The sequence below is a fragment of the Corvus cornix genome, chromosome 10 (assembly GCF_000738735.6).
Source record: "Corvus cornix cornix isolate S_Up_H32 chromosome 10, ASM73873v5, whole genome shotgun sequence".
NCBI lineage: Eukaryota > Metazoa > Chordata > Aves > Passeriformes > Corvidae > Corvus > Corvus cornix.
The window spans coordinates 14,502,931-14,529,099 of record NC_046340.1 but is presented as its reverse complement, the minus strand read 5'-3'; the positions used below and the strand labels follow the sequence as shown (position 1 = coordinate 14,529,099).

At 39.1% G+C, this 26,169-nt stretch overlaps 1 protein-coding gene across 3 annotated transcripts in view; it reads left to right on the top strand.

Moving 5' to 3' along the window:
• THSD4 (thrombospondin type 1 domain containing 4) overlaps positions 1-26,169 on the top strand; it is a 243,018-nt gene that overhangs the window by 193,907 nt on the left and 22,942 nt on the right. For all 3 annotated transcript variants that reach the window (XM_039557612.1, XM_039557613.1, XM_010390820.4), the window contains 3 exons: positions 20,198-20,373; positions 24,140-24,236; positions 25,105-25,347. In XM_039557612.1, coding sequence (XP_039413546.1) covers positions 20,198-20,373; positions 24,140-24,236; positions 25,105-25,347 — 516 coding nt within the window. The remainder of the gene's footprint in view (positions 1-20,197; positions 20,374-24,139; positions 24,237-25,104; positions 25,348-26,169) is intronic.

Below are 26,169 nucleotides of genomic sequence, written 5' to 3'. Positions count from 1 at the left end.
ATGACTGTTGTTTTACACACAGAAGCCCAGGATCTCATCAGACAAACATGCATGTTTTAGCAACTACCCAGTTCAGTGCCTGTGACCTAGTATTACGCTAATTGCTGACAGATTCCCTTCAGGATTTATGTTTAGACTGGGTATGCTGGCCTGACAAATTGAGTAGGTTGCATTTCCTTGAGCTGAAAAGTGTGGTATTGTGGTTAGTTGGTTATAGCTAAATGTGTTTAAATGGTGGATTTTGATCATTTCATGGTCTTCCTCTGCAAACTGCAGTTTCAGTATGTGTGGGGCCTACAGCTTGCTCTGCCATTAAGTGGTGTTAATTACCTTTACCATAGCCAGTCTGGCTACCACATCTGTTTGAGGGGTTCAAGGCAATGGGGGAGAGGTAGAGGGGTCTCTGTTTTATGCCTGGAGATGACAGGAATCTTAGAAGCATATTCTGTCTGGCAAGAAGTTCTGGATCAGTCTGAGTTTGGATCTTGCTCTTCGTGCTTGTATTCCTGTGTCTGCAGATAATGTATGTATGGATAAGCTACCAGGGAGAATTACGACTAATACGAGTTTGCTTCTCATGCAAAAGAGTTAAAAACTAATAGGAGACAGTATATCAAGGCAAATAAAGTTGTGTAATACTCCCTTTTTAGCATTTCTCACCTGTATTTCATTATTAGGTTGCCCAGTTCTCCCTGTACACACACTTACACTTCAATATCCTTTCGATTATTGTCCCTAAAATAGTTTCAAAATAATTTGTTGCAGGGAGTGTTTCTTTCACTAAATAAATGTCGATCTTACTGTAGCCAACATGTATTACTTGGCTGGGATGATCACTTACTAAAACCCTCAAAGCTGTTAAGACTTTGGATGAAATTCAACCCTGGTGTTAATGAATTCAATTCCACTGAATTCGAGTTGCACAAGCATCTTACCTGGTGTAATGACCTCTAGTCTGAACAGAATATATCCAGGACATTATTCTTTGCTGACCATATACTTTTTCAATACTGGTGTTGCTTAAATAGTTACAATTGAGAGTTTCTGGCAGGGTTATCTTATTACAGTAAATTCCAAGGTGACCTTTTCCCTTCTGGCTTCATTAAATAGCCAGCTGGTATCTAATACGCTGCATAGTGGTTTTTAGGGTTCCAGGCACATTTTGAAAACATACAAAAGAAATAATGGAACTTTCTCAAAAGGTAGTTTCTTCCTTTTTACAGATTAAGTGGCAGATCTTAAAAAAAATACAAAAAGACAGACTTTGCTACTCGTGTGTGATGGGAAATACTCTTTCCTCTGGCCTCAAGTTAAACCTTGATGGCTGGGTTAACTTGTGTGTCACAGTTTTCCACCACTTACTTGCAAAACAGTTCCTGCAAGTCACTGCCCACCGGTGTTTTCACTTAGGAGCTTCAAAATGAATTTCTCCTTGTTTGCTGAGGGCAGGAGGTCCGAGGGATAGCCCTGAGTTGGGGTGCTGAGCAAGAGGTGCCTTGCTTGGGAGGCTCATCACTTTCCATCTAGCCTGAATCTCTGGGAGAATTCTTCATGTTGCTAGTTTTCCAGGTGAATGTCTTCTTGGCCTTTATCCTCTGCATCTTGAAGAAGAATATGAATGTTTCTTTCCAGCTGCCTATGCTGGCTGTGCTTTTTGGCTCATACTTGCTCATTGGTGGCAGTGGTCGTGACCAGTTTTGAAACCCATAGAAATCACGTTTTCATTTCCTGTGTTTCCTAGTTGTGTCATCATATGACAGAGGTGGTGTTACATTTTTTTACCCTTTGTCTGTAAGCATTGTTCTTACAAAAACAGCACTTGCTGCAACAGAGCAGCAGCTGAAGCCTGCTGTTGCTTTGATGATCTGCCCTGCAAATACATCATCTGAACAGCAGCCAGCAGCAATGAGTCCCACTGAGGTGCTTGATTCATAAGTTCTGTATTAAAGGAATGGGGTTTTTTTCCTTCTCGTGAAATAAGGAAAGGTTGCTTTGAAAGGCAGGGAGACAGATAAATATGCAAAATAGCGAGAGGAAACTCAGAAAGGCTGGTTGTTCAGTTTGACTTGTAAAGCACCCAGCAATCTGGTTGCTTACATAACTTTGCAAACCCCCTTGGCATCGAAGCCTCTGGAGAACTGGCTCTGCAAGATTTTCAGTATTTCCTGCTTCTTGTCAGACCCCAAAATCTTTAATTTCAGCCTTTCTCACAGAGTTTTGATTAGACTTCTGTTTCCAGTTATGGACAGAACCAAGGAACTTGAATGCAAAAATTTCAAAGAAGATGCATTAAAACATGAAAGAGATGGGCTGTTTGAGCAGTTTTTATTAATCTGAACCCAGTTAATGGGAACTTTTTAGATCTTGAAGCTTTAGATTATTTTTGTCTTCTAGCTGATGACCAAACCACCAAGTAGTTTTCCATGAAAACACTCATTTGAAGGGCACACATTGTTTGGAATATCAGCACATTGTTTGTTCAAGGCTTCTTAGAAGATCTAAGCTCTCTGAACAGTGGGTGCTAATGGAGCACCTTTTGGAGTATGTATTTCATGGCACTGACCACTATCCTGTAACATGAATTCTCCTCTCACTAATGCAGCTGACTCTCAGCTTTCACTCCATTCTTCCTTTGTCTCTAAGAAGGCCTACAAGGGGCTGTGTTGGAAATGTCATGTATTCTTTGGAAGTCATTAGCTTTGAGAGTTGATTAAAATCCTTCCTATGTAATCTATTGCTCAGCTGTGTTTTACCTGGAGTAAACACTACTTTATAAAGTTGTTATCAAGGTGTAGTCACTGGTCTGATACAATACTATTCTCCTTTTCTTACAAATTTTAATTCAAAGTTAATTTTATTCTCTGACTTAGCTGTGCATAAAGAATGACCAGAGTCCGTCCAAATTCATAAAGTATCCATAGGCAAATTCCCAAATCTCATGAAGACACAATTCTTTCCTTTCATGCCAAGAGGAGAAGTTGTTACTAATTTAAATAGTTGTTCAAATGCTACACAGCAAAACTTAAGAAAAAATGGTTGAGAACCTGGTTTCAATTGTCATAGATATTTCTGTGCAGCATTCTTTGATTCCCTAATCTTATTTTATTCTGAGCAAAATTCTCTTTTGGATAGCAAAAAACCTTTCTTTGTTCCTTAAGCATCCCTTGATCTAGTCAGATAGAATGTGTTCTTACATCTTTGATTCTGTAAAAGAAACTTTTTTTTTTCTGTTCCTTCTCTTATTTCCCTTTGAACTGCTCAGTTTCAACATTTTTGGATTTTACCCTTTTCAAAATCTCTTTTAGTAAAATAATCACCCAGTAGAAATTCTACATGATTAGTGGCTTCATGGTTGGATCCAATAAAGAGATTTCATCTGCAGAGAATATTTTTATATTGCAGCATTAAATTCCAGAAGAAATCCAAGTCTTTTCTAATACACAATATATATGGGGATTTAAAACTTGATTTATAGACTGTATGATTAAGTTAGTCAAGGGAGATTAAACTTTATCCTTTATTTCTTAACTTGCCCAGTGTCTTTGTGTTCTATTGAATATTACTTCAAACACTTTGTGTCAGAAGAGTTTGGGTGCTTAGAAGCACTACAGACCCAGTCTCCCTCTCATATTTGTACCCATGGCAGCAGTAGTTGCCTCACAGTCGTAACTCCAATTTTTAATACCAAATGACTGTAATTCTGAAAATGTTGGGAGTGTGCTTGAGAGATGTGGGTCAGGTGAATGTCTGCTATGAGATTATGGGCTGGATTTTAATGAGCTGCCTGGCAAAGGTTGCCAGCTTGCACAGCTAATCTAGCATGGCTTAGGGACCCCAAGACAGAACAACTGAGTATCTGTTGACCACTGATAACCATGAAGTGCTAGGGAAAGGTTTTCATGGCATAACAGTCCAGCTGCAGCTGCTGTGCATTGGGGTTAATCCTTAGTCCATCTCCTTCACTCCATTCCCCCACATCAGCTCTTCTATGGAAGAGAACACACGGCCTTGAGGCAGCTTTCTGTCACTTGGTGTGATTGCTGTGGCACGAGGGTTCCTCCACACCTGTAAAACCTTCTGCAGGTCCAGAGCAAGGAACACCTGAATGTAACTTCAAATAAGGATTTTCTGGAGGAGTTCCGCTGAAATCATGGGAGGTGAGCCTCAGGGAGAAGCAAGAGCAGAACTGTTCTTTGGGCAGGAGGACTCTAACCAAGCATGGGAACATTTAAATGATAAGCCATACCCGAGCTTTGGAAAACTTGGAAAAGAGATATATTTTTATTGGTGAAATGAGGCCTTGTCATTACAATTACTTGTAAGGACCTAAGGCAACAACACCTTAGTGTATAATGTGTCTGCAGATGTTCAGTCAGACTGCAGAATAAAGATTCCTTCAGTAAGTGGAATTAAAAGTTTACTGTTGAATTTCTGTCATAACACTTCATCGTTCTCTTCTAGGCTCATATTGCAGAGGGGGATTGAATTTTCCTCAAGTGTCTGGCACAGCTAGAAGAGGTTGTTCTATATTCAGAATGATAGTTCCTCAGATTTTTTGATTGTTCTTACAAAATACTTTTTCCTTCCTGCCCCAAGCCTAATTAACGTAGGGGAAGGCCAAGTCATGGAAATTTGTTTGGTTTGAGCTTAAATTTATGAACACGCATTATCTTTCTTCAGTTGTCTTCTGCCAATGAAAAAAAAACTCCAAAACTGAGAAGCATGATGCAGTTCTTAAATCTGTGTCAAGAGGTTGTAACTTTTCAGCATCAAAATCTTCTGTTGCATGTTTAGCAAAGTGGACTTTTGAAGAAAAGTCTCCCATGTGTCAGTTGAAACAAAAGAACATAGTCATAAGAACTTGTGGTTTCATCTGACTTTATCTATTGATACAGTGAGAAATCAATTTTTCCTCTAACCCTTGCCTCACTAAATAGCACATCATAGTTCATCCCTGAAGCTTTCGAGTCTCTAGTTCAGAAGAGTTGCTTGTGGATTGTTTTGATATTGAGTCCTAATGAGCACCAGACCTAGTTTATTGTTCTGCCAGCAGTTAGCTCTATTAGAGGGAGAGGTATTTTGCATTGAAACTTCAAAGTTTGTGAGTTACTTTAAGCAAGGGTTCACTGCTTTGTGAACGAAAGAGAGGATTCCTTCCACATGCCTATTAGTGTGAGCTCAGTTCTGAGCAGTTGTACAGATTTTGGAGAACTACAAAGGAAAATTACAGAATTTGATTCTGCTCTGTTTGTTTGTGAAGAAGTGTCACATGTTTGTAATTTGGTATGTTGCCATGAATGTTACAGATAGTATTATTTATAAAGATAAACATGGGAAATTCCATTAATGTGTTCAGGTCAACATTGAATTACCTTATCCTGGTGGTGGCCCTTGGGAGTGTTCCATTATGGCAAAAATCTGTGCTGTGTCTTTAGCATCTCCACTGCATACATTATTGAAGCAAAGATGAAATCAAATGGAATCATTTTGTTCCTACCTTGGACTATATCTAAAGGTTGAGAAGGAGGAGACAGGGAGTGTGGAGTGGGATGTAAGCATTTGTGTTTTATTTCAGTATCATCCCTAATGCAGATGTAGCAATAGAAATTGGACACTTTCCTGGAGGTGAATTGATGAAGGCTTTTTTCAGTCTTTTAGCTTCATCACTTGTTTTAAGCAGAAAACAGTGGTAATTTGATCTATGAGGTCTATGAGGTCTAACCCAAATCAGGCATGTTGGAATGCAGCTAAGCTTCAAAATTAGGTACATGCATCTCCACTGGCCTTAACTCTGCAGGTGCTGGGGAGTACTCTGTAAAGAAGCTTAGAGACCCTCAACTCTGCTTAGTATTAAAGCATTAATAAGCTGTCTGTCAGATTGTAAGGTGTCAAAATATGAGCGTCAGAGTGCTGCATGTTAGAACACAGGAATATTGTGACAGATCACATAGACTTGATTACACAGTGATGTTATAAAATTCTTAGTATTTCCTTAGTGTATTTTGTGTGTGCTTCTGAGATGCAGATTTTCCTGATAAACTTGGTGTCATTAGTAATGGTCTAATGCTGTTTTCTTTTCATTTGGTTGAATCGTGTCATTTTAATGTACTATGTTTGAATTTTCATTCTGTCTTAGAGGTAGAATCAATTAACACCAAATTGTAAGTTTATATGAGCAGATTATGGCATCTGCTCATATGTAAGTCACCTGTTGCTGTGGTCTTATCATTGGTACAGCATTGTTTATGTAGAGTCAAATTCCTGTTGGGTTTAGTTTTTATCAAGAACTGGAATTTGTTCTGCATCACCACCTACCTGGGCTTTTTCTTCTCTCCTCCAGTATAAAGCAACCATCCTGTTACGTTTTTCCCTTGAAAACCAGAAAAAAGCCTTTAATTTCTGAGTTGCAGTTCTTACCTCTTGTTCTTCTCTCCTAAGGCAGTTCAGTGCCACCACTTGCAAGGGTGAAACTTCTCTCACTAATTGTGCAGAATAATGCAGTAGTGGAATTCACTAGCTCTGCATAAGTGCTGACTCTGGCAACTTAAAACCTTGAAAACACACTCTATAGGTAAGGTTTTCAAGCAAATGTTTAATGTCAATAGTAATGTGTGTAATTGGTCTGAGTTACTGAAGTACAGATTCTGTTTTGGCATGTAGTATATCAGGTAAATTATAAGAATCTTTTACAAAGCATTGGGTTTCAGATCAAAGACGAAAGTGAGGTGCTACCAAAGGTGCTGCTTATTTGCATCCCCAGCAGAAATGACGGAATGGAATTAAATGTTTATTTAGAACCTCTTGGCTGTCATGATGATCCAGCTTTCACAGAGTCCATATCCATGGACTAGAAATGATCTTCTGAGGGAATGCAATAACAGGCCAGAGCTTTCATCTCCTGCATGGTTTAGCATTCATAGTGCCTATGAGCAGAAGCAGAGCTGCCCAGGTTTCTTAGTCTTTGAAAAGCTCCCAGACTTCAGTAGATCATTAAGATATTCCAGAAGTGTTTCAAGCCACTGCCTCTTAAAAGTAATCATAAATAGCAGTGGAGCTGTCTAGGGCTTAAAATCCATTCAGCATGGTAAGTAGTTCCAGAGGGAAAGTGGGAACAGTGACTAGAACTTCTTGCTGTGCAATGCTGCCTTCCGTTACCTTCTCTTGGTGGTGTTTTCTGCTGAAATCCACCAGTGTATGGGTTTGTATTTCATGCCTCCATCCAGAATTTGGCTTTTGAAACAAAAGCTCCTTGGTTCTTTAAGAAAATCATCACAAAAAGTGCTTCTTATCTTCAAAGTGTTTTTCTGACATTAATTAATTGGATCCTCATGATGCTTCTCAGGAGAAGGAGCAGCCTGGAAATGCCCATCAAGCACTCCTACTGCAATGAATTGTACTAAACACTTCTGCAGCCTAGCTGGATAAAATGGGGTTTTTATTCAACTGCCCAAATAACTTTAAAAGTGCTTGAAAAGAAGGACAGAGAAATTAAAACTGCTTTTGAACTTCAGCAGACTTTTATGCCTTCGTGCTTGTGGACGTAAAAAAGCTGCTGTTCAAACAAGCAGGGCAGATCCTGTGCAGCTCTCAAATTACAATGGTGCCATTGATTTCCTTGGGCCTGGGCTGCCACAGGCCAGCTGAAGGGCCTGGCTCCTTGCTTGGGAAGTAAAGCAGTGTGTAGTAACACCTGATGTGAATAAAGAGCTTTAAAACCTAGTCATCATAATGGGAGTAATACCTAAAATGAAGATGCACTTGGAAACAGATGGAATGGATTTTGTGTGAGAGTCAAGAGAAAGACACATTAAAGGAATGGAAAAGAAAAGCAAAACAAAATAAAGTCATTGGTATTTGTGGATATAACCTAGTATGGAAATGGAAAATACTTTATCTCTCCACTGGATTACTGGAAATTCCTTTCTCTCTCAAATGACCATTATCCTAAACTGTACCTGACAGTAAGTAAAGGGAACCAATTTGTATTTTGGTATTTAGGGTGGGGTTTGTTTCTGTCTTCACTGAAGTTAATCAGGAAAATGCTATTAACCACTGAAGTTGCTGTGTGGATTTTTGGTAGGATTATAAATGAAAAAATATGCGTATGGATTGCTGATTACTTGCATTGGTAATAATAATCTCTGATAAAGACTTTTTTGGTTCTGTTAATTTGTTCAAATTTACCTTGTGCATTTTTTTAAATGCAGGTGACTCAACAGGTTTATTGACTGACTGCATCTCCAATTCAATTGCTTTATATTATATAATAACTCCCCAAGGTCTACAAGCCTTGGCAGTTACTCCCAGCCCTGCTGTGCTGTACACAAACCAGTTGTATTCCACATGTCTAACCTCCAAAGGATCCCAAGGACTCTCTGAAGTTTATACAGTTGACTCTCTTTGGCTTTTTTCCTCTCCAAAAAGCTGTTCTTGGTCCTTTGGTCAGCAGTGAGACCATTTCCATGTTCCATTAGTCAGGAGTAAGAGGTGAACTGGAGGATGCAGCATGTGCTTCCAGTTTAACAGTTGTAATTAAGCAAAGGCCATGCACAGTTGTTCAGCAGATATTACAGTGCAGCACAGCAGTTTCTCCCAAGCCATGGCCCTTCCCACAGGATCCCAGGATGTGCAGATAAACAGCTGAGCCACCAGAGGAGGGACAGCCTGCTCTGTTCATGTGTTAGGCTTTGGGAGGGGCTCTCTGAGGTCCTGTCACTGGAATACAATGTGCATAGAAACATCAGTGCTTTGATTTATGACTTGGCAGTGGCCTGTGAGTGTAATCACTTGAAATTATGGCAGTCATTACGGTCTAGTCCACAAAAACCTGGATTAAAAAAAGAATTTCTCTCTATTTACCCTCTCCCTGATAAAACTCCTAATTTTACTTTGAGTTGTATTGAAATAGGTCATGTAAAATTGAAGACTTTGTACACTGGTAAGAATCTGTGCTATCATTCAGTAGCATTAAGTATTTCCTAGACACGTGTAATCTGTTACATTGCAGTAATTGTTTCATGTGTGTTTATAACAGGAAACCACTTTTAATTACTTTGGGAGGGTAGATATTTAAAAGGCTTCTGACTCATAGACTGCATTCATAAAAAGACTTGCTTATTTATCTCAATCATGGAAAAAATGTTCCCAGCTGAGTATGAAACTACGTGTGCTCGATGAACTTTTAAAAAATATTAAATTCACTATTAATGTAAACAGTGTGAAAAATTCTGTCTTAAATGTAGAAAAAGCAGATTATGTATTACATGAATTTTGGTTTAAACAAAAAGGCTGTAGCTAATCACTTTTTATGGTTCTGAAAAAGTGGTACTGGAGATATTCTATTAAAGGGAGAAGATAGAGTTTATCAAACTTTAATAAGACTTAATCAAAGACAGGAAGACAAGGATTTTTCTTTTCTAAGGTGGAATTGTAAAGGAAATACTAGAGACTTGCTTCTGCAATTTTGAAAATGTAATGTTCAGAATGATAAATTAATATCAGTCATGTTTCGTGGTTTAAGAGCATGGATACAACAGTCCCTGTTCAGTGTATTGATGAGGAGACCTGTGGGACTGATGCAGAAGGTCTAGAAAATCAAACTTAAGAGTTAATAGTAACTGTCTGCAGAGCAGTTTGCAAGTGATCTGCTTGCATACTGGAGGGGGAAAGAAAATAAGTTACTTCTTGCTAGAAGACGAAAGCAACTTTCTTTTTATTAATATGTTCTTTCCCACGTATGCTTGGAAAAACTTAAATTCAGTTCCTGATGGCAAAATAATTTTGTAGTTTGTACTAGTTATACTTAAGTCATTTTCTTCAGTTGTCTGTTTGGAATCTGGACTGCACTGTTTCATCTATGCTGCAGACAAAATACTGCCATTAATTAGCCAGACTTACCTGATGATCTGAGGTTAGACTCACAACTTGCATATCCATAATTTTTTCTTGTGTTTCTGTGAATAGTTTGATCAGAGAATTTTTTTTCCATTAGCTTAGTAGGTAGCTTGGGAATAAAGAACAGTGATAGAATGCTCTCTGCATTTGGAATGATTCTGTGCTAGTTTTTGTGAAATATTTCAATCATATTCTTTGTTGGTTTTGGAGCCATAAAAGTCATCAATAAAATGTGATGATTTCTGTCATGTCTATAGATTTCTGGGTTTACTTCCAGGTATCAGTTGTATGTTTCCCGTGGTTTGATAGCTTTGTCAAATAAATATCAAATCAGGTTCATCCTGGAACATCTTTTTAATGTTTCAGTGTGTGGACTGACATAAAAAATAACACATGTGATACTGCCCCAAGTCTTTATAGCCACAAGATAATGCCTGAGAAAGTGATGCCAGTGCTGTATTTCCAGCTTTCCTCTGACCACACAGCTTATTGTGCCAGGAATTCCTCTTCTGGCAGAGTGTACTCAGGTAAATGGAGACAGCCTCTCACAAGTGTCTGTGTCATTTTTCTTCTCTAGGAGCCAAATACTTCAGAGGATCTATAATAAATTAATGTTGTTTTAAGTGAAGGACTAAGGTTTACATGCTGTTGTCAACTTTTATTGGAAGAAAGAATGAGTGAAGAATTGAATGATTTTTTCAGGGCTGAACATGGGCAGTCTGTCTGCTTTAGTTTGTGGCCCATGTGCTTACTCTAATGGACACTGAATTAATCAAAGCACCTGTATCCTTACCATAAAGGCCACTAAATTAATCAAAGCCAATCTTCTCCCACCCATAGTCTTGTCTCTGTTTGCTGTTCAGTCCCCGTGCCCTGATGTCCCCTATGTGCTAGTCTGAGATTTGCCTGCACTGCTGGGCCAGTGGCTGCCTGGCCCCACAGACACTGTGGGCTCCTGCTCCACCCTGCTCTAGGACAGGAAAACCACTTCAGATCTCTCCTCCGTGCCAGTGTCGGCAGTCACTCACACCTGACTGTACTTGGGACTTCAGCATCTGTGTCAGCCCTGCCTGAAATCAGCCAGGAGGTCTTAAAGCCCCCCAGAAAGTGGCAATATCAGACACTGGGCCAGAGCAATTCATGTCTGAGCTAAGGGACCCAACAGTGCTTTGCAGAGCACAGATCTGTGTGTTTTGCGTTACAGTGTTTAACTTTACCACACAGAGCATCCAAAATTCTTGAGAAATTCCACTTGAAATTCAAAACAGCTTAGGAGTATTCATGTAGCTCCAGTTTTTCATAGCAAGGAACAAAAGCTATTTAGCAAACAAAAGAAGCAGTTTCTACTTCAGCTTTTAATTCTTGTGAGATAGAGTGGTTTTTTCTGCAGAGATGTCACAATCTGCTGGTTTAGTTTAGCTGTCATACAGTTATTCCAATTCTTGGCAGTTGTCAGGAGTGCAAGGAGGTACAAAACACTTTTTGTTATGCCAGCTGGAGAAAAGAGTGGGGTATTTACACGTGCATTTCACTAATCTGGCCCTTCTGACTGAAGTAGTGTCTAGATTAGAAGATAATTCAATTGCATTTATCTACCCAAAGGACTTTTGCCAAATGTGTGCTGAGTTTCTGTGCTGGGTTCACTAATGTGCAGCTGAACTGTGCCAGAAGGCTTAGCTATCATGTTCAGAGCCATTAGCAGCCAGTCTGATCAACTCCTGAAATATAAGAAGCAGATTCTAACTGAAATTATGTAACTAAGCCAAATACTGTCATCTGCAGATTCAGCTGGAGGTGCATAGTTAAAATATCACATGCTACATTGGAAATGTATGCCTCCTGGAGACTACTAGTCCTGAATGTTGTTTGTTAATTCTAAATCTGATTTACAGCTACTGCCAGTGGAGAGTACTTCCTGATGTTACTGAGGTAGGGTAGGAAATATGTTGTTGAGAATTCAAGCCCTGCTTTTTCAGTGGGCTTAGACAAAAATTCTAATTATGCCCTGTAAGAGCTGAAGTTCTGAGACTACCTCTTAGAAACTGTAACCTCAGTTATCTCCTGCCTTCTTTACAGAAAGAAATTAAGGATGTATAAGTAAGAATGGGAAAAGGGGTTTCAAGTTTCTATATTAAAAAACCCCCCTGCAATTATGACTTTAGAGCCTACTGATTGGTTTCTAGAGTCTTCTGAACCCCAGGAGTTCCTTTTGAGGTGCTACATTTCCCAAAACAAAACAGTAGATATGCAATGGCCTGTACCTTTAACATGGTGTCTGTACAGATACAAGACATGCATGATTCTTACTCCAGTTCTCTGGGGTTGAGTGCTGTCTTTTTCTTCACATTTAATTTCTCTCAGTCTATGTTTTGTGCCAGCCCTTCTGTCCTTCCTCTTCTGTATTTTCAGGGCAGTGGTAAAATTACATACAAGTAAAGCAGAATATTTACATAGACTCCAGTGGAGTTGGGAATTTAGTCAATTACTGCTACCCCTTCAACTCAAGGGAAATTTTTGTGCAAGTTAAAAGAGAGAGAGGTTTTTATAGATTATTTTAGTAGTACTTACTAAAGTGTATTTGAGGTATATAATTATAGAGAATGGCTATGTAAAAATAAATGGAAAGTTCATAATTCTTACCATGTACTATCATTGTGTGTATCAATTGTGTAATTCCTTTTATATTTGGTCATTTGCAGAATAATGGAATCTGCTCATTTTCAGTTTTTGTTGGAATGATTCATACCTTCAGCAAGTGTTGCACTGGCCTTCTGGTAGCTTGTCTTGTACTTCCCCCCAGTATAGGGGGCTGTAATAGACTCCTCACAAAACACAGTTAACTGTTCAGGACTGATATCACTTCTAACAGGACTTCTTTACTCATTGCAGTCCGTACTTCGATACAAAGTAGGCATTGAAACACCCGTGGTGAAGAACTGGGTTGTTGCATATTTAATTGTGGTGGTTAGTGAGATGCAGTGCCCACATTTGCATATGTCATGAACAGCATGGAGCATTAATGCCTTCACACTTCCCTGACTTTCATAAAGCCTGTCATGCTAAAGAGGCCTAGGCAGGTTTATTTTTGTGCTGGAGACCTCATAAACATAGCACTGGCCTAAGGATGAACTTCATCCCTGTTATTTCCTCTTATTCCTTCATTTGCTTTCCTGGTAAATGTTAGTATGGCCTCCAATAAATGCTTTTAGAAACTAATTGTATGATCTGGGTAAGCATACTCTAGACTGTTCCCTAATTCTCTGCCATATCTCAACATTCGGAGTTATTGCCTTGGCATAACTTAGTCCCCATGGAAAGCATGGGAGTCATGTAAGCATTATTAATTTTGTACTTATGAATAAAATATTAAAAGTCATCCATCACTCAAGAACACCTGCTTGAAAAATGGGAAAAGGCATTTTATGAGAGCAATTTTAAAGAAGGCAAACAGTAATAGGAAGAAAACTGAAAATGAAACCCAAGATGCAATTCATAAGGGGTGCTTATGCCTTGCAGTGGAAGAATTAACAAATTGCTGAAATGCTGCTTTAATGAACCTTGTTACTTGCATCATCAAACCTGCTTCATGAGTTCCTTGTTCCCAAAGCTCCAGGCTGTACACAGACATAGGTTTAGAGTCTTAGTGTAGCAGCTGGGTAATAGGATGCAAAACATTCACTGCCTGAGTAACACTACTGTTTATATGGGTTTTCCAAAGGTCCCTTGTTAGTTTTTCAGTGTTGCATGCTGCTTCCCACTGGGATTGAGGGTGATGTGTGGGAGAGCAGCAGTGACATTGAAGCACAGTAAATGCCATATGATCTCATTTTGCAAATGTCAGGTCATATATCTGTGTGTGTATTCTGCAGTACCTTGTGTGCCAAAGTCTCAGGAGTTGCAGTGTGAGAATGCTGTAGCCAAAGAGGGGGTTTCCTGCATTTTGCTTCTCATCTCACCAAAAAGACAGAAGAGGAAGCCTAGACTAGCTAATGTGGTTTTGTTTCAGTTGGTTCTTATTAATACCTATCAGGGAAGACTACTAAAAAAACATGGGGAAATCCTGCATCCTCTCCCGACAGAAGCTCAAGATTTGGTAACATGATCTTTCTTTGGGGATTTTATTGAAACCATTGAGACTTCAACCCTGCTGTAGTGTCTGGGGCTGAACAGAGAGGACAAATCTGGGGGTTTTTCTCAAAGCCTATAATATTTATTTGCAGCAGTAGTTAATTGTCTGTTCTGCATTGCTGCCCCAGAATTTTCCTTGAGCTGATTCATCAACAGGGCTTTTGGAGTCAAGCAGAAAAAAGGAGCAGGCACAACTGAGAGAAGTGGAAGCTGCACCAGCAGAGGGAATTTGGAGAGCGATAGTTCAGTGAGTCCTCCAAAAGGAAAATTACTGTTTGCTGCAGTGCAGAAAAGGAGCATTTCTGTTTGCAGTGATTAACTGCAAAACCATTACCTTTAAGCAAGTAAATAGTATTTTCTTTTTGCAGGTAAAAAAAAAATCAGGAATCTTCTAAAAGCAAGTGGGATTTGCTGCTCTCATAATCATTAGGAAATGCATCCAGAAGATGTCTGCTTTCTCAAAACTGAAACAACAGTAAATTAGACCCAAGGCAACAGAATAGGAATCTCTTGCTTTTTTTTGACACTGTCATGGTGGGGGGATAAAACCTGCCAAAGTAGGACCTCAGGACAAACTTGGCAAAATTGGTTTAATGGAATTCACTGTTTCAAATTTATCCCCCTTTGAAGCAGGATTTCTTTTATATGACAGCTCCTTAAGGAGAATATCTAAATAACTACTTGAGCAGGATTATGCTGTTGATGTGAAGTTCTACTGTTAATACTTTAGATAAGAAAGAAAACTGCAAACCTTTCCTTGGAAATAATACTATACTTGCATTATCATTTCCTTGTAATAGTGTTGGAAATCTGGTACTTTTATCTAGAATCTACTATAAAAATATTTAAGCAATTGCTTGAATGCTAATGCTAGCAATAAATACTATATGTCATATTTAATTTGCAATGTTATGACAGCTACTCAGTTCATGGATAAATGCAATAGTACCTTTACAAAATAAGGATAACCCCAAGCTATTCAAAGCTGTAAGCAAAGATGTTTGTTGGTTTTCTACAAAGCAGATTTTATAGTTTCTACTAGGTGAAAAAATGAGTAAGATTAGTAAGAATAGGGGTCTATATTATGGGGTAACTGTACAGAAAGACAGACAACCAAAATCTCAGATGCTTTGCAGATCCATACATGAATAAGTCCCTAAAATTTGAATACTTGTGCAGGAAGTTCTGATTCCTAGGCTTTGAAAAAGAACTGGAAGTACCACAGGATCCAGTTTACTCCTGGTTTCAGTCAGGAAAAACACATGCTGAGACATTTAATGTTATGTTTGTTTCTGGTCCTTCCTGGATTGAGGAATAGTGGAGACATACACTGGGGGACTTTTGTCTTATAAAGTTTGTATTAGAAAATACTATTTTGCATTAGGATTATGTAAGATCATAGAGCATTTCTTAGTGGAGAGTCCCACCCTCTGGTCCATGTCCTTTCTGACACAGTTGAAGTGACCAGTAATGGCTTTGAACTTCCAAAATGGTTGGAAATTCATGAACCCTGGGCCTCAGCTATGCACAGTTAGAAGATGCCCCACTTTTGTTACAGATCTGTACCCTTACCCTGTCTTGGTTGCCAGTGAAGAAACTAAATACCGTGCAAGAAGTAAAGGTGTTCAGCCTGCAGAGACACTGGATCCTGATTTAGGGCCAGTAAGTGATCTGCTGACCATTTTCTAATATCCTCCGTTGGCTCTGAAATAAGGTGTTTGTCGGATCAGATTGTTAAAATCATTTGACTCTTGCTGATCATGAGATCTTAGCCCTACTCATATTTCTTGAATTAAGCTCAGACTCCCGTGGGAGCTTTGCATGACCTCAATAGGAGTTTGAATTCAAAAATTCAGAGGCAAAAAATAGATAATTCAGTTAATGAGAAGTGTGCCAAATTTCTCTTGAATGTTCTGTAACTAAGGTGTATTCTAATAATAAGCAAATATCTATGCTTCTGGATTTTTTTGAGAATCCACTTGAACTAATGAATATTTCATTATTTTAAAACTGTTCATTGTGGAGTTTCTAGGCATATGGCTTTTTTCCTCATTGTGCAAAGGTATTTTAAAGTAGCTAGAAGCTGTGTGCTGTGACTTAGAGTGTTTCTAGATTGTGGTCCATGTGCTCTTTCTTCGTTGACCTAACAGGTCTTGTGTATTCCATCCTGCAAGGCTGACAGGCCTGAAGGCAAGCTATGTTTTGTGACACTGAATAGCTGGGGGTTTTGATGGTTTTTTTTTGTTTGGTTGGGGTTTTTTGTGCTTTGTTTGGTTTGGTTTGGTTTTTTGGTTTTCTTTATGTCTGGATTGTTTTCAAGTACTTTTGGAGAAGAGAGTTTTACAATCTATGTGCAATCAGAAGTAGCCACTGGTTTTAGGAGTTACGCTGGTGTGGCAGCTGGTCAACAGGCTGTTAGGTGTGGCTGCTCAGAGTTAAAGGCCAGCTCAGTGCATTTTCTGGACTTTTCTCTTTGCTGGATTTTCCCAACAAACCCCTCCCTTTCAAGTTTCTTTTGCTGTTACGTTCCTCATGGTTTGTACCATTAAGCCAACTGACTTATATTACAGGAGATGTCACCAAAGGGTATCTGTGGGGTTTAGTCATGTCATACAAGATACACCACCCTGCACTGATTTTTATAAAGCAGTACATGAATATTTTAGATTTGTCTCTGAAAGCTCCATATAATGTATTTTTGTGCAGGAAAGATACACAGTAGAAGTTGCATGTTTCTTTCACTTCTCTCATCGAAGTGCTTATTCAGAAGCAGTCTTATTATTTACTGTAGCTGTATCTGGGCACTTTCTTTAAAGGTGCTGGGAAAGTGTTGTTTCTACAGAAAGCTGATATGGCCAAGACATTCTTGCATTTGAATTAAACTTAAAAAGCAACAGGATGAAATTTTTAAAAGCTTCTTAAAATAAAATATTTAAAAAAATGCTTCAAATGTGATGTGTCAAGTAAAGGTTGTGCTTATGTAAAAATAAGATAGTTGCTGCACTTTGCCTGTAAGATGGTTTGGTTTTTAATTGGCAGCTGCAAAGCAAATGCAGCCTGAGAGCCCCATCCATCTCACACACTCTCCTGTTCGAGGTGCCTTTGTTGAGGACCTTTATCAAAGAACATTTTATGATGTCTTTTCAATCTTTGACTTGCACCTGGAGTGCATCTGCAGCTTGTCAGGGTTCTCTGGATTAAATCACCAGTAAGACATTTGCAATTGACTTCAGCAGCCACACCTTGGTTTGGATTCCCACTGGCCACAGTTGCAAGGCTGCAGCCTCTTCCCAGAGTGAGGAACTACTCCCTGCTTCACTCTCTTTGGGTCAGGACCAAATGTGAGACACTTAATATATGGGAAAGAATTTCAATTCTGTCTGTCTGCAGCCTTATTATGGCTTGTAAAGCAATTAAGTAGGACTTAGGACACTGTTCTCCCAGACAGAAGAGCCTTAGGACAGAAAAATATACTGTATTACTCTCCATATTAGTGCTGTTGCCAGATTTAAGAGTTTCATGTTATTATTGGTACTGTGCCTATTTTGGGTGAAAATATACTGCAAATAGTGAGGTACTACACCCACACCTAAAATATTTCTCTTCAGATATGGTTAGAAGAATAGGAGTCATTCAGCAAGACACTTACAGTATATATCAAACTGTTAATATGGAGAAGGTAATCAGAATTTGTATCCTGAAATACTCCGTATCACCAGTGCAAAACATTATTGAAGGCCACTGTAAACAATACAGTTTTAGTTAAAAGCCATTTCCAAGATGAAAGATAAATTAAATGAGCTGCAGCCTGTATGCAGAATTCCTCAAGAGGAATTAATGGTAAAGCTTCTCATAATCTTTCATGCTTTGGCTAAAAATATTAGTACCATAAAAATTCTTCAGAGGGCAGAGTTGAGGTGGTGGATGCAGAGTGATCAAAACATAAAAAAGGCACATTTTCCCTTTTTATGGAGAGGCCTCTTTCAAATCTGTCATATGATGGATTTGAAATGAAAGTTTAATGTGCACTCAGTTTCTCAGACAGCCATCTTTCTACAGCTTCATTATTAATAACAATTTAATCTTAGCCAGCTCTCTCTTTTTTTCTTGAGCTCTTGATGATTCATTTATCTTACTTGTTTAGCATCAATCTAAGAAAAAATACTCAGATCATAAAGTTAAGGAAGTGTTCCACATTAATAAACCAATGTAAAAGCAGTCTCCAATGCATTTTGCAGAAGTGTTTAATCCACAGTTGTTTGAATTAAAAAGTAACAAATTGTAAATAGCGTACAAATAGCAAGTAAATAATGTGACTGGATTTCATATTTAACCTGTATGTAATATTTTTTAGCTTTAATTTTTCCTCTCAGCACTATATGAGTACTGATGAGGCCATTTCCATGGCTGATACTGTATGAAATATTTTTCAACTAATGTTCACAGTACAGAGACTGTTTTGTTGGCATGTCAGTAAATGAGACCTGGGAAGCAAGTGGATGTATGATGGGTCTTGGGAAAATAAACATGTAGCATTAAGCAAAATAAAAGTTCAAAGTGTGTGAATACATTTGCAGGGTCTGATCCAAAGCCATTAAATTAATTTACATTTTTGCTTGAATAAAAATATTTCATCAATATTAAGCAAATTATAAATAGTTGGGTAGTCAGCAGCAACCCCTCCAAGTCAAAAGACTTTGAATTTTACAACCTAACAAGTCAAGGACACTGGCAGTGTCACACTGTCCCTTCACACGGGACATTCTGTTCTGAGTCCTGCAGCAAAAGCAGAAAGACTGCTTTTATTGATTAATTAAGTTAATTCAGATGTCTGGAATATGTACAAACAATTTTAGTTTCTTCTCTTATGTGTATTACTTTGGAATTAGTGGCATAAATTTAATTTCCTGTCATTTAGGCCACGCATGTAAGTTTTTCCCAGTAGCATAAATAGTTGTGTATAACGTTGAAAGCATTTTAACTGAGTGTCACAGTCGTTGAGACAGGGCAAAGCAGAAGCAGTCTCTGGAATAACTGGGTCCTTGACCCTAACTTTTTTTAAGTTCAAAGCCTGTACCTTGAATTTGCATTTTAAAAAGTAAATTACCAAGCAATATACAGCCAAGGGTATTACTAGATTTTGTTGTTTCTTTTAAAGTTTTTATTTAAAAGCAAATTCTTTTGTAATAAAATTGAAAATCTAGAGCCTTTGGAGAAAGGGTTGTGTCGTTCCTTTGTAGTTAAATAATGTCTGATAGGGTTTCAGCCTCTATATATATTTTGTTGTTATTGTTGTTTTTTAATAATGCAACTGTAATAATGCATAAATTATGCACATGTATGTGGCAGGAGTTTCTGACTTTAAGGATTGAAAATTATAGTCACAGACAGATAAAGAAAGTAGGAATGAGAAGGAACAGAGGCCCCTATGTCACCAACCCACTGATTTGCCCATAATAAAGGGAGTGCACTGCCCAACAGGATACTGAATCCAGATTTTATCAGTCCCTGGCTAGTATCTGATTTGCAAGTCACTTTTTTTTTATGCAGGAGATCCTACTGGCATTTTCAGAGGGCTCAGCACTCCAAGCAGTGCTGCAGGTGAGGGCTCTGCAGATGTTCTGACAAAAAAATAATGTTCTGAAAAGGAAGTGGAGGGACCAGCCAAGTCTTCATGAAGAATAACAGGAATATTTGGCAACTCAGGATATTTATGTGCCCCTAAATTGTTTGGTGTAATGCACTGATTTTCTGTATCTGCCTCTGTGTTCTGTTCTGCCTAACTCACAAAATAGTCCATGCAATGGGAAGAAAGTGCAGGAAAACCACTTCCTTGGCATCCATGTGAGTTGTGTGTGCTGCTGGCTGGCTGAGAGTCACGTGGCCACCTGGGAGAAACTGTTGAAAAGGGTTTCCAAGCTGTCTTTGATTTTTGTTTATTTTCCTACAGCATAAACCTACAAGGTGTTGAGACAGTTTTCTGAGATTGGTTTGTGTTTGGTTTGTTGGGTTTTATCCCACAACTACTAATGTAACTCTGTTCTTTTCAGCAGCTTTGTTCCCTGGTGTCAGGAATACCTAAGAGTGTTCCCTGCAGCTGTGGGGAACTGATTGGGCACCATTGTGGGAAGGGCTTTCCTCTGACCAAATCCTTGTGTTTGTGTCCCCCCTGCAGCCCTGCGGAGCCGCTCGGGACGCTCCATCATCAATGGGAACTGGGCCATCGATCGCCCGGGCAGATACGAAGGTGGTGGGACAATGTTCACTTACAGACGCCCCAATGAGATCTCCAGCACTGCAGGGGAGTCATTTTTAGCTGATGGGCCAACAAATGAAGTCCTTGATGTCTATGTGAGTTAGTATTTAAATTAATCTTCCTGATGGAAAAGAAATTGTTCATTGTTAACACGCAACACTAAAGTTGCATTCAGTACCAACACTTTGTTAATTTAATTTTGAAGTGCTATTTTTGATATTTTACACTTGTTTGCGGTTGTATCCATTTTGCTCCAGATCACAGGATGTTTAAATCAAGCCTTTTTCTCTCAGACCTTACTGATCCAGTAAAACCAATTTAACTTGTTCAGTAAAGTAGAAATAAAGCATACAAATGTCCAGGGCTTTTCTTTGGTGGACTGGATTTTTTCTGGATACTTTCCTATTGAAACAAATTTGGCATAGTTTAATTTTACAGTGAAGAAGCGAATACCTAAGCTAGACAAGGCCTCTCACCATCTCAGTTTCCTTTAAAAGAAACCGGTCCATAAACCTATAGAATGTAGGATTTGAAGCAGGGCAGTTTTAATATGAAGCTGTGATAGGAAGACCACAGATAATGGCTGTTTGAGGAAGGAAGAAAAGACAAATTGTGTCTGAGAGAAAGAAATCATGTTGAAAAAGCTTTTTACTTCAGATGGGATGGTTTTTTAGTTCATCATACTGAAATAAAAAATATAACTGGAATTAATTACAACTTATTCCAAGATAAATGGCGTGTTCTGAGATTATACACTCCCACACAGTAAGATTCATTTATTGAAAAACTAGGTTAACTGAATATATGATTCTTTCATCCAGCTGTGGCTTTTTTGTCCTTGAGAGCAATATGGGGTGGAAAAGTGAGTGTGCTGGATAATTTCATAGAAAAATTTATAGTAACTACCCTGATTACAAAGCTGGGAAAACTTAGACGTTGGCAAAATTATTCCCCATCTGCTATATGGTGTCTAATAAAGCAATGTAATAATTATGATAACACTTAGGATCACTAAGGTTGAAAAAGACCTCTAAGATAATCTAGTCCAACAGATCCAAACTTCTTTTCCAATTGATTGCAATGTATGACTGGCAAAAGCCTAGAAAAATAAACAATTGGGCTCCTAGATTGTGCAGTGCAGACTCTGTGTTTCTCAAGTGTTCATGTCACTGTGCAGTTACAGGATTTGTGAGTTGAGGCTTGGCCCTGAGTTTTTATTGCCAGCCAATTAATGCCTAATACATAATGACCCAGAGAGAAAAGGGTCGGGAAGTGGATTAAGCAGATATTTCCAAAGTAATATCATAAAAAAGCTTTAAGTTTCGATCTGTGATATTGTGATATTTTAGTTTAGGCTTAGTGCCTGTAAGAAAACTGCCATGATGGGAAGAGCTTTACCAGCTTTGCTCTGTGGCTGCTGCTGTGGATCGCCACTTCTGATTTGACTGCTCTCTCACCTGAGATGCTTCTGGTTGATGTGAGGAATACTGCAATTCAGTATAAGATGATAGTTTAGTCTCTTTTTTAATATAGTATGGGAAGATAAAGATGAATAGTGCAAGGTGCAAGAAAATCAATGCTCAGTATGACACAGCCTCTCTCCTGGATTCGAAATGTGTAGCCAAGCAGATACAGATGTCTTTTTTCAGACTTCGTCTTGCTGTGCCTGAATCGTGTCATTTTCCATTCACCTATACTCATGATCTTTATACTCTGTGTAGAAAAATGAAGAGATTTGCAGATGAGAATTCCAAATGGCTTTCTGTTCTGTTTTCCTGAGATCATGTTGTCTTTCTTCCACTCTGAAATGTAGAGGAAAAAGCTTTCTGATTTACAGGAGTTTATAAATAACAAGAAAAAGAGATGCAAATTCTGTCCAAGTGTGAATATACATTGCTACAAAGACTTAGGTCCATTAACTCAAAGTAAAACTATTCTATCATTTCAGGTACTTTCCTGCAGGAAAGCTGGAACAATATACTAATTAGGGGCTTAATCAGTTAAGCACTCTCTAACATAAGCCTGTCAGTTGTTTTAAGAAATGTGATGGAAAAACCATCACATGGGAACCACTGCAAAGTTGTTCCTGGAACCATCTAAAGAACAGGGTCCTGGTTCTGGAAGGGGAAGTGTACTCTTCTGCTGAAGTCAGCTCACAGTTCTTGGTTCTCTCAGGACCACAAAGAGGGTGTATTTTTTGGATGACAAAGCGACATTGGAAGGACCCAACCGTACAAAAAATATTGCAGACAGTGCATTATTAGATGGTTCAGAAAAGTGAATGTTCTCTGAGGGACAGAGTTTAGAGAACCAGTGGTTGTATTTGGCAAGGAAAAAGTGATTTTGACATAAGTTGAAACAAGGGTCTGAATCCCTAGTTGGTATTAATTGATGTGAATTTAGTGAAGCCTTGAAGCGTTAGTTGTGCTGGGTCACTGGGCCATTAGGATAGCAGGACTTTTTGCTTTTAGGTCCATGGATTGTGAGACCCAAAGAGCCAGGGCAAGCTCTGGTGTTTGCTTGTGGGTTTGTTTGGGGTTTTTGCTTGTTTGTGCTTTGGTTTGGTTTGGTTTTGTTTCATTTCATTTCGTTTGGTTTTAAAAGGTACTTTGAGTATAGTGTGAGGCTTGCACCAGACTAATCCCCACAGAGAGTTCAGGACTAAAACATACATGTCAGTAGAGCTGTGCTGAAGCAGTGAAACAAGCAGCTCATGACACCCATGCACTTCTCCTGTGGGTATGCTCAGGCTCACAGCAGCAATGCAATAGGACTCAGCTGGGAATGGAGTGTGCTGCTAACAGTTTAAAAAAGCTGTCCTAAAGTCATATCTGTCTCAGGTCCTGTTACGCCCAACTGCTTAAAAAAGCACACCTGGAGTTAACAGTGGCTTTCAGAATCATGCTCCTGTCAGCTCATGTGGGCTTGTGCAGCAGCATTCTGAAAACACTGAGCTTCATTTTCACATTTAAAGGAGAAAACCTTCTGGTTCCTGCCTGTGTTTCATAAAGAACACGTTGATAGAGTTGTGGCTGGCTGTAAAGCAGTGGGATTCTGGCTGCACTTACATTGCATCTTCATTCAGTTGAAAGTGAATGTGGAAGGATGCAGGAGGGCTGCGGACAATCTTCAGCTACTGCAACAGGTCCATGGGCCTTTGTACTCTGCTCCATGGCTATTTGCTGAGCAGTGCTTGTGGGGAGGGCAGCATGACAGCAGCAGCTTGAGCTGATCGATTGCTGGGGCTCCGTGGGGTGCCAAGGGAGCTGCAGGGTGCTGAAAGGAGCAGTTGGCTTTGCAATAGGCACAGAGTAAAGTGTGTGTGCTGTCTGCAGGTGCTCTCCTCAGGCCACTGGGGAACCTTTCAAAAGGCAGGAGGCTGCCTGTCTAAGGTTGGGGGTTATGGTATATATATTTTTTTTTTTTTTTTTTTTTTTTTTTGCTTTGTTTCTTCTTTGCTTTTGTTTCCTCAGACATCTGTCAAGTTCCTGCTATCTTAGAATGTTTTGATGACCTTAGGACCATCTCTTCTGCTGCTGAGGCCTGGTGTGAGCCTCTGCTGCTCACGTTGCTGATGGGGAAGGCTATGGCTGGCACAGCCCACAGCTCACCTTGGCCCCAAGCATGGCAGTCTTGGGTTTTTCAAAGAAGGTTTAGACAAATAGCTTCTCTGCCATCATAAGCTAGCTCAGTTTTGCAAACACAGGAACTTGTATTTTCTTCTTTTTGCATTCTTTGGAGAGAGTCATTAACCATTGCTTCTATCCCGATGTAGCTGATCGGTTCAAGCTGATATTTATATATAAGTGTTAGTAACATAACAAGTGGAAGAACTCAATGTATGGCTGGTTTTCTTTTTAGATGATACATCAGCAGCCTAACCCGGGTATACATTATGAATATATCATTCCAGGAGACAATGTCATTAGTCCTCAGTTGCTTGCTCACAGGAGGCCAGGTAAAATGCCACCATTTCCTTTTATCAAACATAATTTTGTTACTTAATAAGCTAGTGGAGAAATTTGTACCATTAAGTTCAGTAAATGCTGCCATTGTTGTGGGAGAGGCCCAGAATTTCACCCTACATGTTGAATGAGAACTCAGCATAGATTTGCTAACTTCAGTGAATTAAAACTGGCAGGGTTTATTTATGCTTTAGCTGGGAAGATTACTACTTTGAGTAGGAGTGTTGTAACCATGTCTCAGAAATAAAATAGAACATGATTTTTCAGAGTCTTTTTCTTTTTGAGATGATTAAAACAACCTTCCACAGTTTCCCTTTCCTCTCGCAACTGGAGAGGATGAAATAGAGCAGTGTTTTCTTCCCAAGCAAGAACCTGGGCAGCTCCTGCCTGAGCTGTGGGTATGTGCTCCATATATTCCTAGGAAGTTCTGAAGGACAGGAGAAACTTTGCAAGTGAATTTGGTCCTCGTTTTAATGTTCGTGACTTGCTTTGACAAATTTCTGAGTGTTTGGTATGTTCATAATGAGGAGCAGCTGTGCTGTGACATGGGGAGGCACAGAATGCAAAGCATGGAACAAAACAAGCTTTGGGAAGTTTTGACACTGGGTGTGTTAACTCTATGTTGTCTTTGGAGATTCTTCAGTTTTTAGTTTTTAATGTATTTGCTGGCTAAGATTTGGTTATCTTAGTTTAAAACAACACAATCTTTGCAGGTCGTTATTAGGCAGTCTCTACATAGCAGATTAAAGCTACTTCCAAGTTTAATGATGTTCCAGTTTTAATTATTAGTGGATCATAACATAGAATAATATTTTTATGTGAAGCTCATTATTTTACTTTACTATTATTGTCCATCATCAGGGGAGCCATTGAATGGTCAGTTAGGAATGCCAGAAAGTGCAAGTCATGAGGATGAGGATTTGCATAGAGAGGCAGACATTCTCACTGGACAGTCAGCTGGAACTTTTCCAGTTATTCAGCCAGGAAGATTTCCTTCTCATCAGCCAGAAAACCAAGTGCCTGCTATGCAACCACCAAGACAAAACCGAGAACACAACTGGAAGCAGGTTGGAAAAACTGAGTGCACTACTACATGTGGGAAAGGTAAGTGCTTTGTGTGTGCACAAAACATTGTTAGACCTGCTGTTTTCTGTTATCTTACAACCAAAAGTCATGTCACAACTATTACCTGTGCTTATATTTAAATCAGTAGAAACAGCAAAATTAAAAATACAAAGCACATAAATTGTAAGGAAAGATATGATATTTGCCTCTGAAAGGAAATATTTCAGCAATTATGACAAGCTGCTATCTCCCATACCCTTGATACACAGCTGCTTTCCTCAACATTCGTTGGCATTCTTTACCATTCCCTTTTGCCTCTCCAGCTTTGTCAGATACACCCTCTGTGCTTTTTGTGTCTTTGTCAACAGCTTTCTGGCCTTCATGGGAGGCTTTCACAGGCATTTCATCAGATATATCTTTGTCTCATTGGATGTTGCTGGAGCAGCACTGGTGTGACTTCAGAAATCGGAGGTTTTAACAGGAGAGAAGTGGGACAGAAAAGGGATGGAGAGGGCCTGGTAATTAGTGAGCTTTTGGGAAGTCGTGCATACACTGCTTGCATATACTGCAAAGATTAAGCTTGCTGTCAGACATTCACAGTGATCACAGATTCAATAATGCAGAACACAAGCAATTACTTGGAAGAATAAGTTTTTGTGATGGTAAAAGTGAAATCTCTTGTACTGTGCATAGCCACCCACCACCATAGCCAAAAAGCTGCAGAGGTTTAAAATAAACATGTACCAGTGTGGGAGCTCAGCTGACTGTTACCAGTTCATATACATATAGAACATTTGCTTCCTAATTAGTTTGAGAGCATACTTTGTGAATTTGGTCCAAGGCCAGATGAGTGTCCGTGTT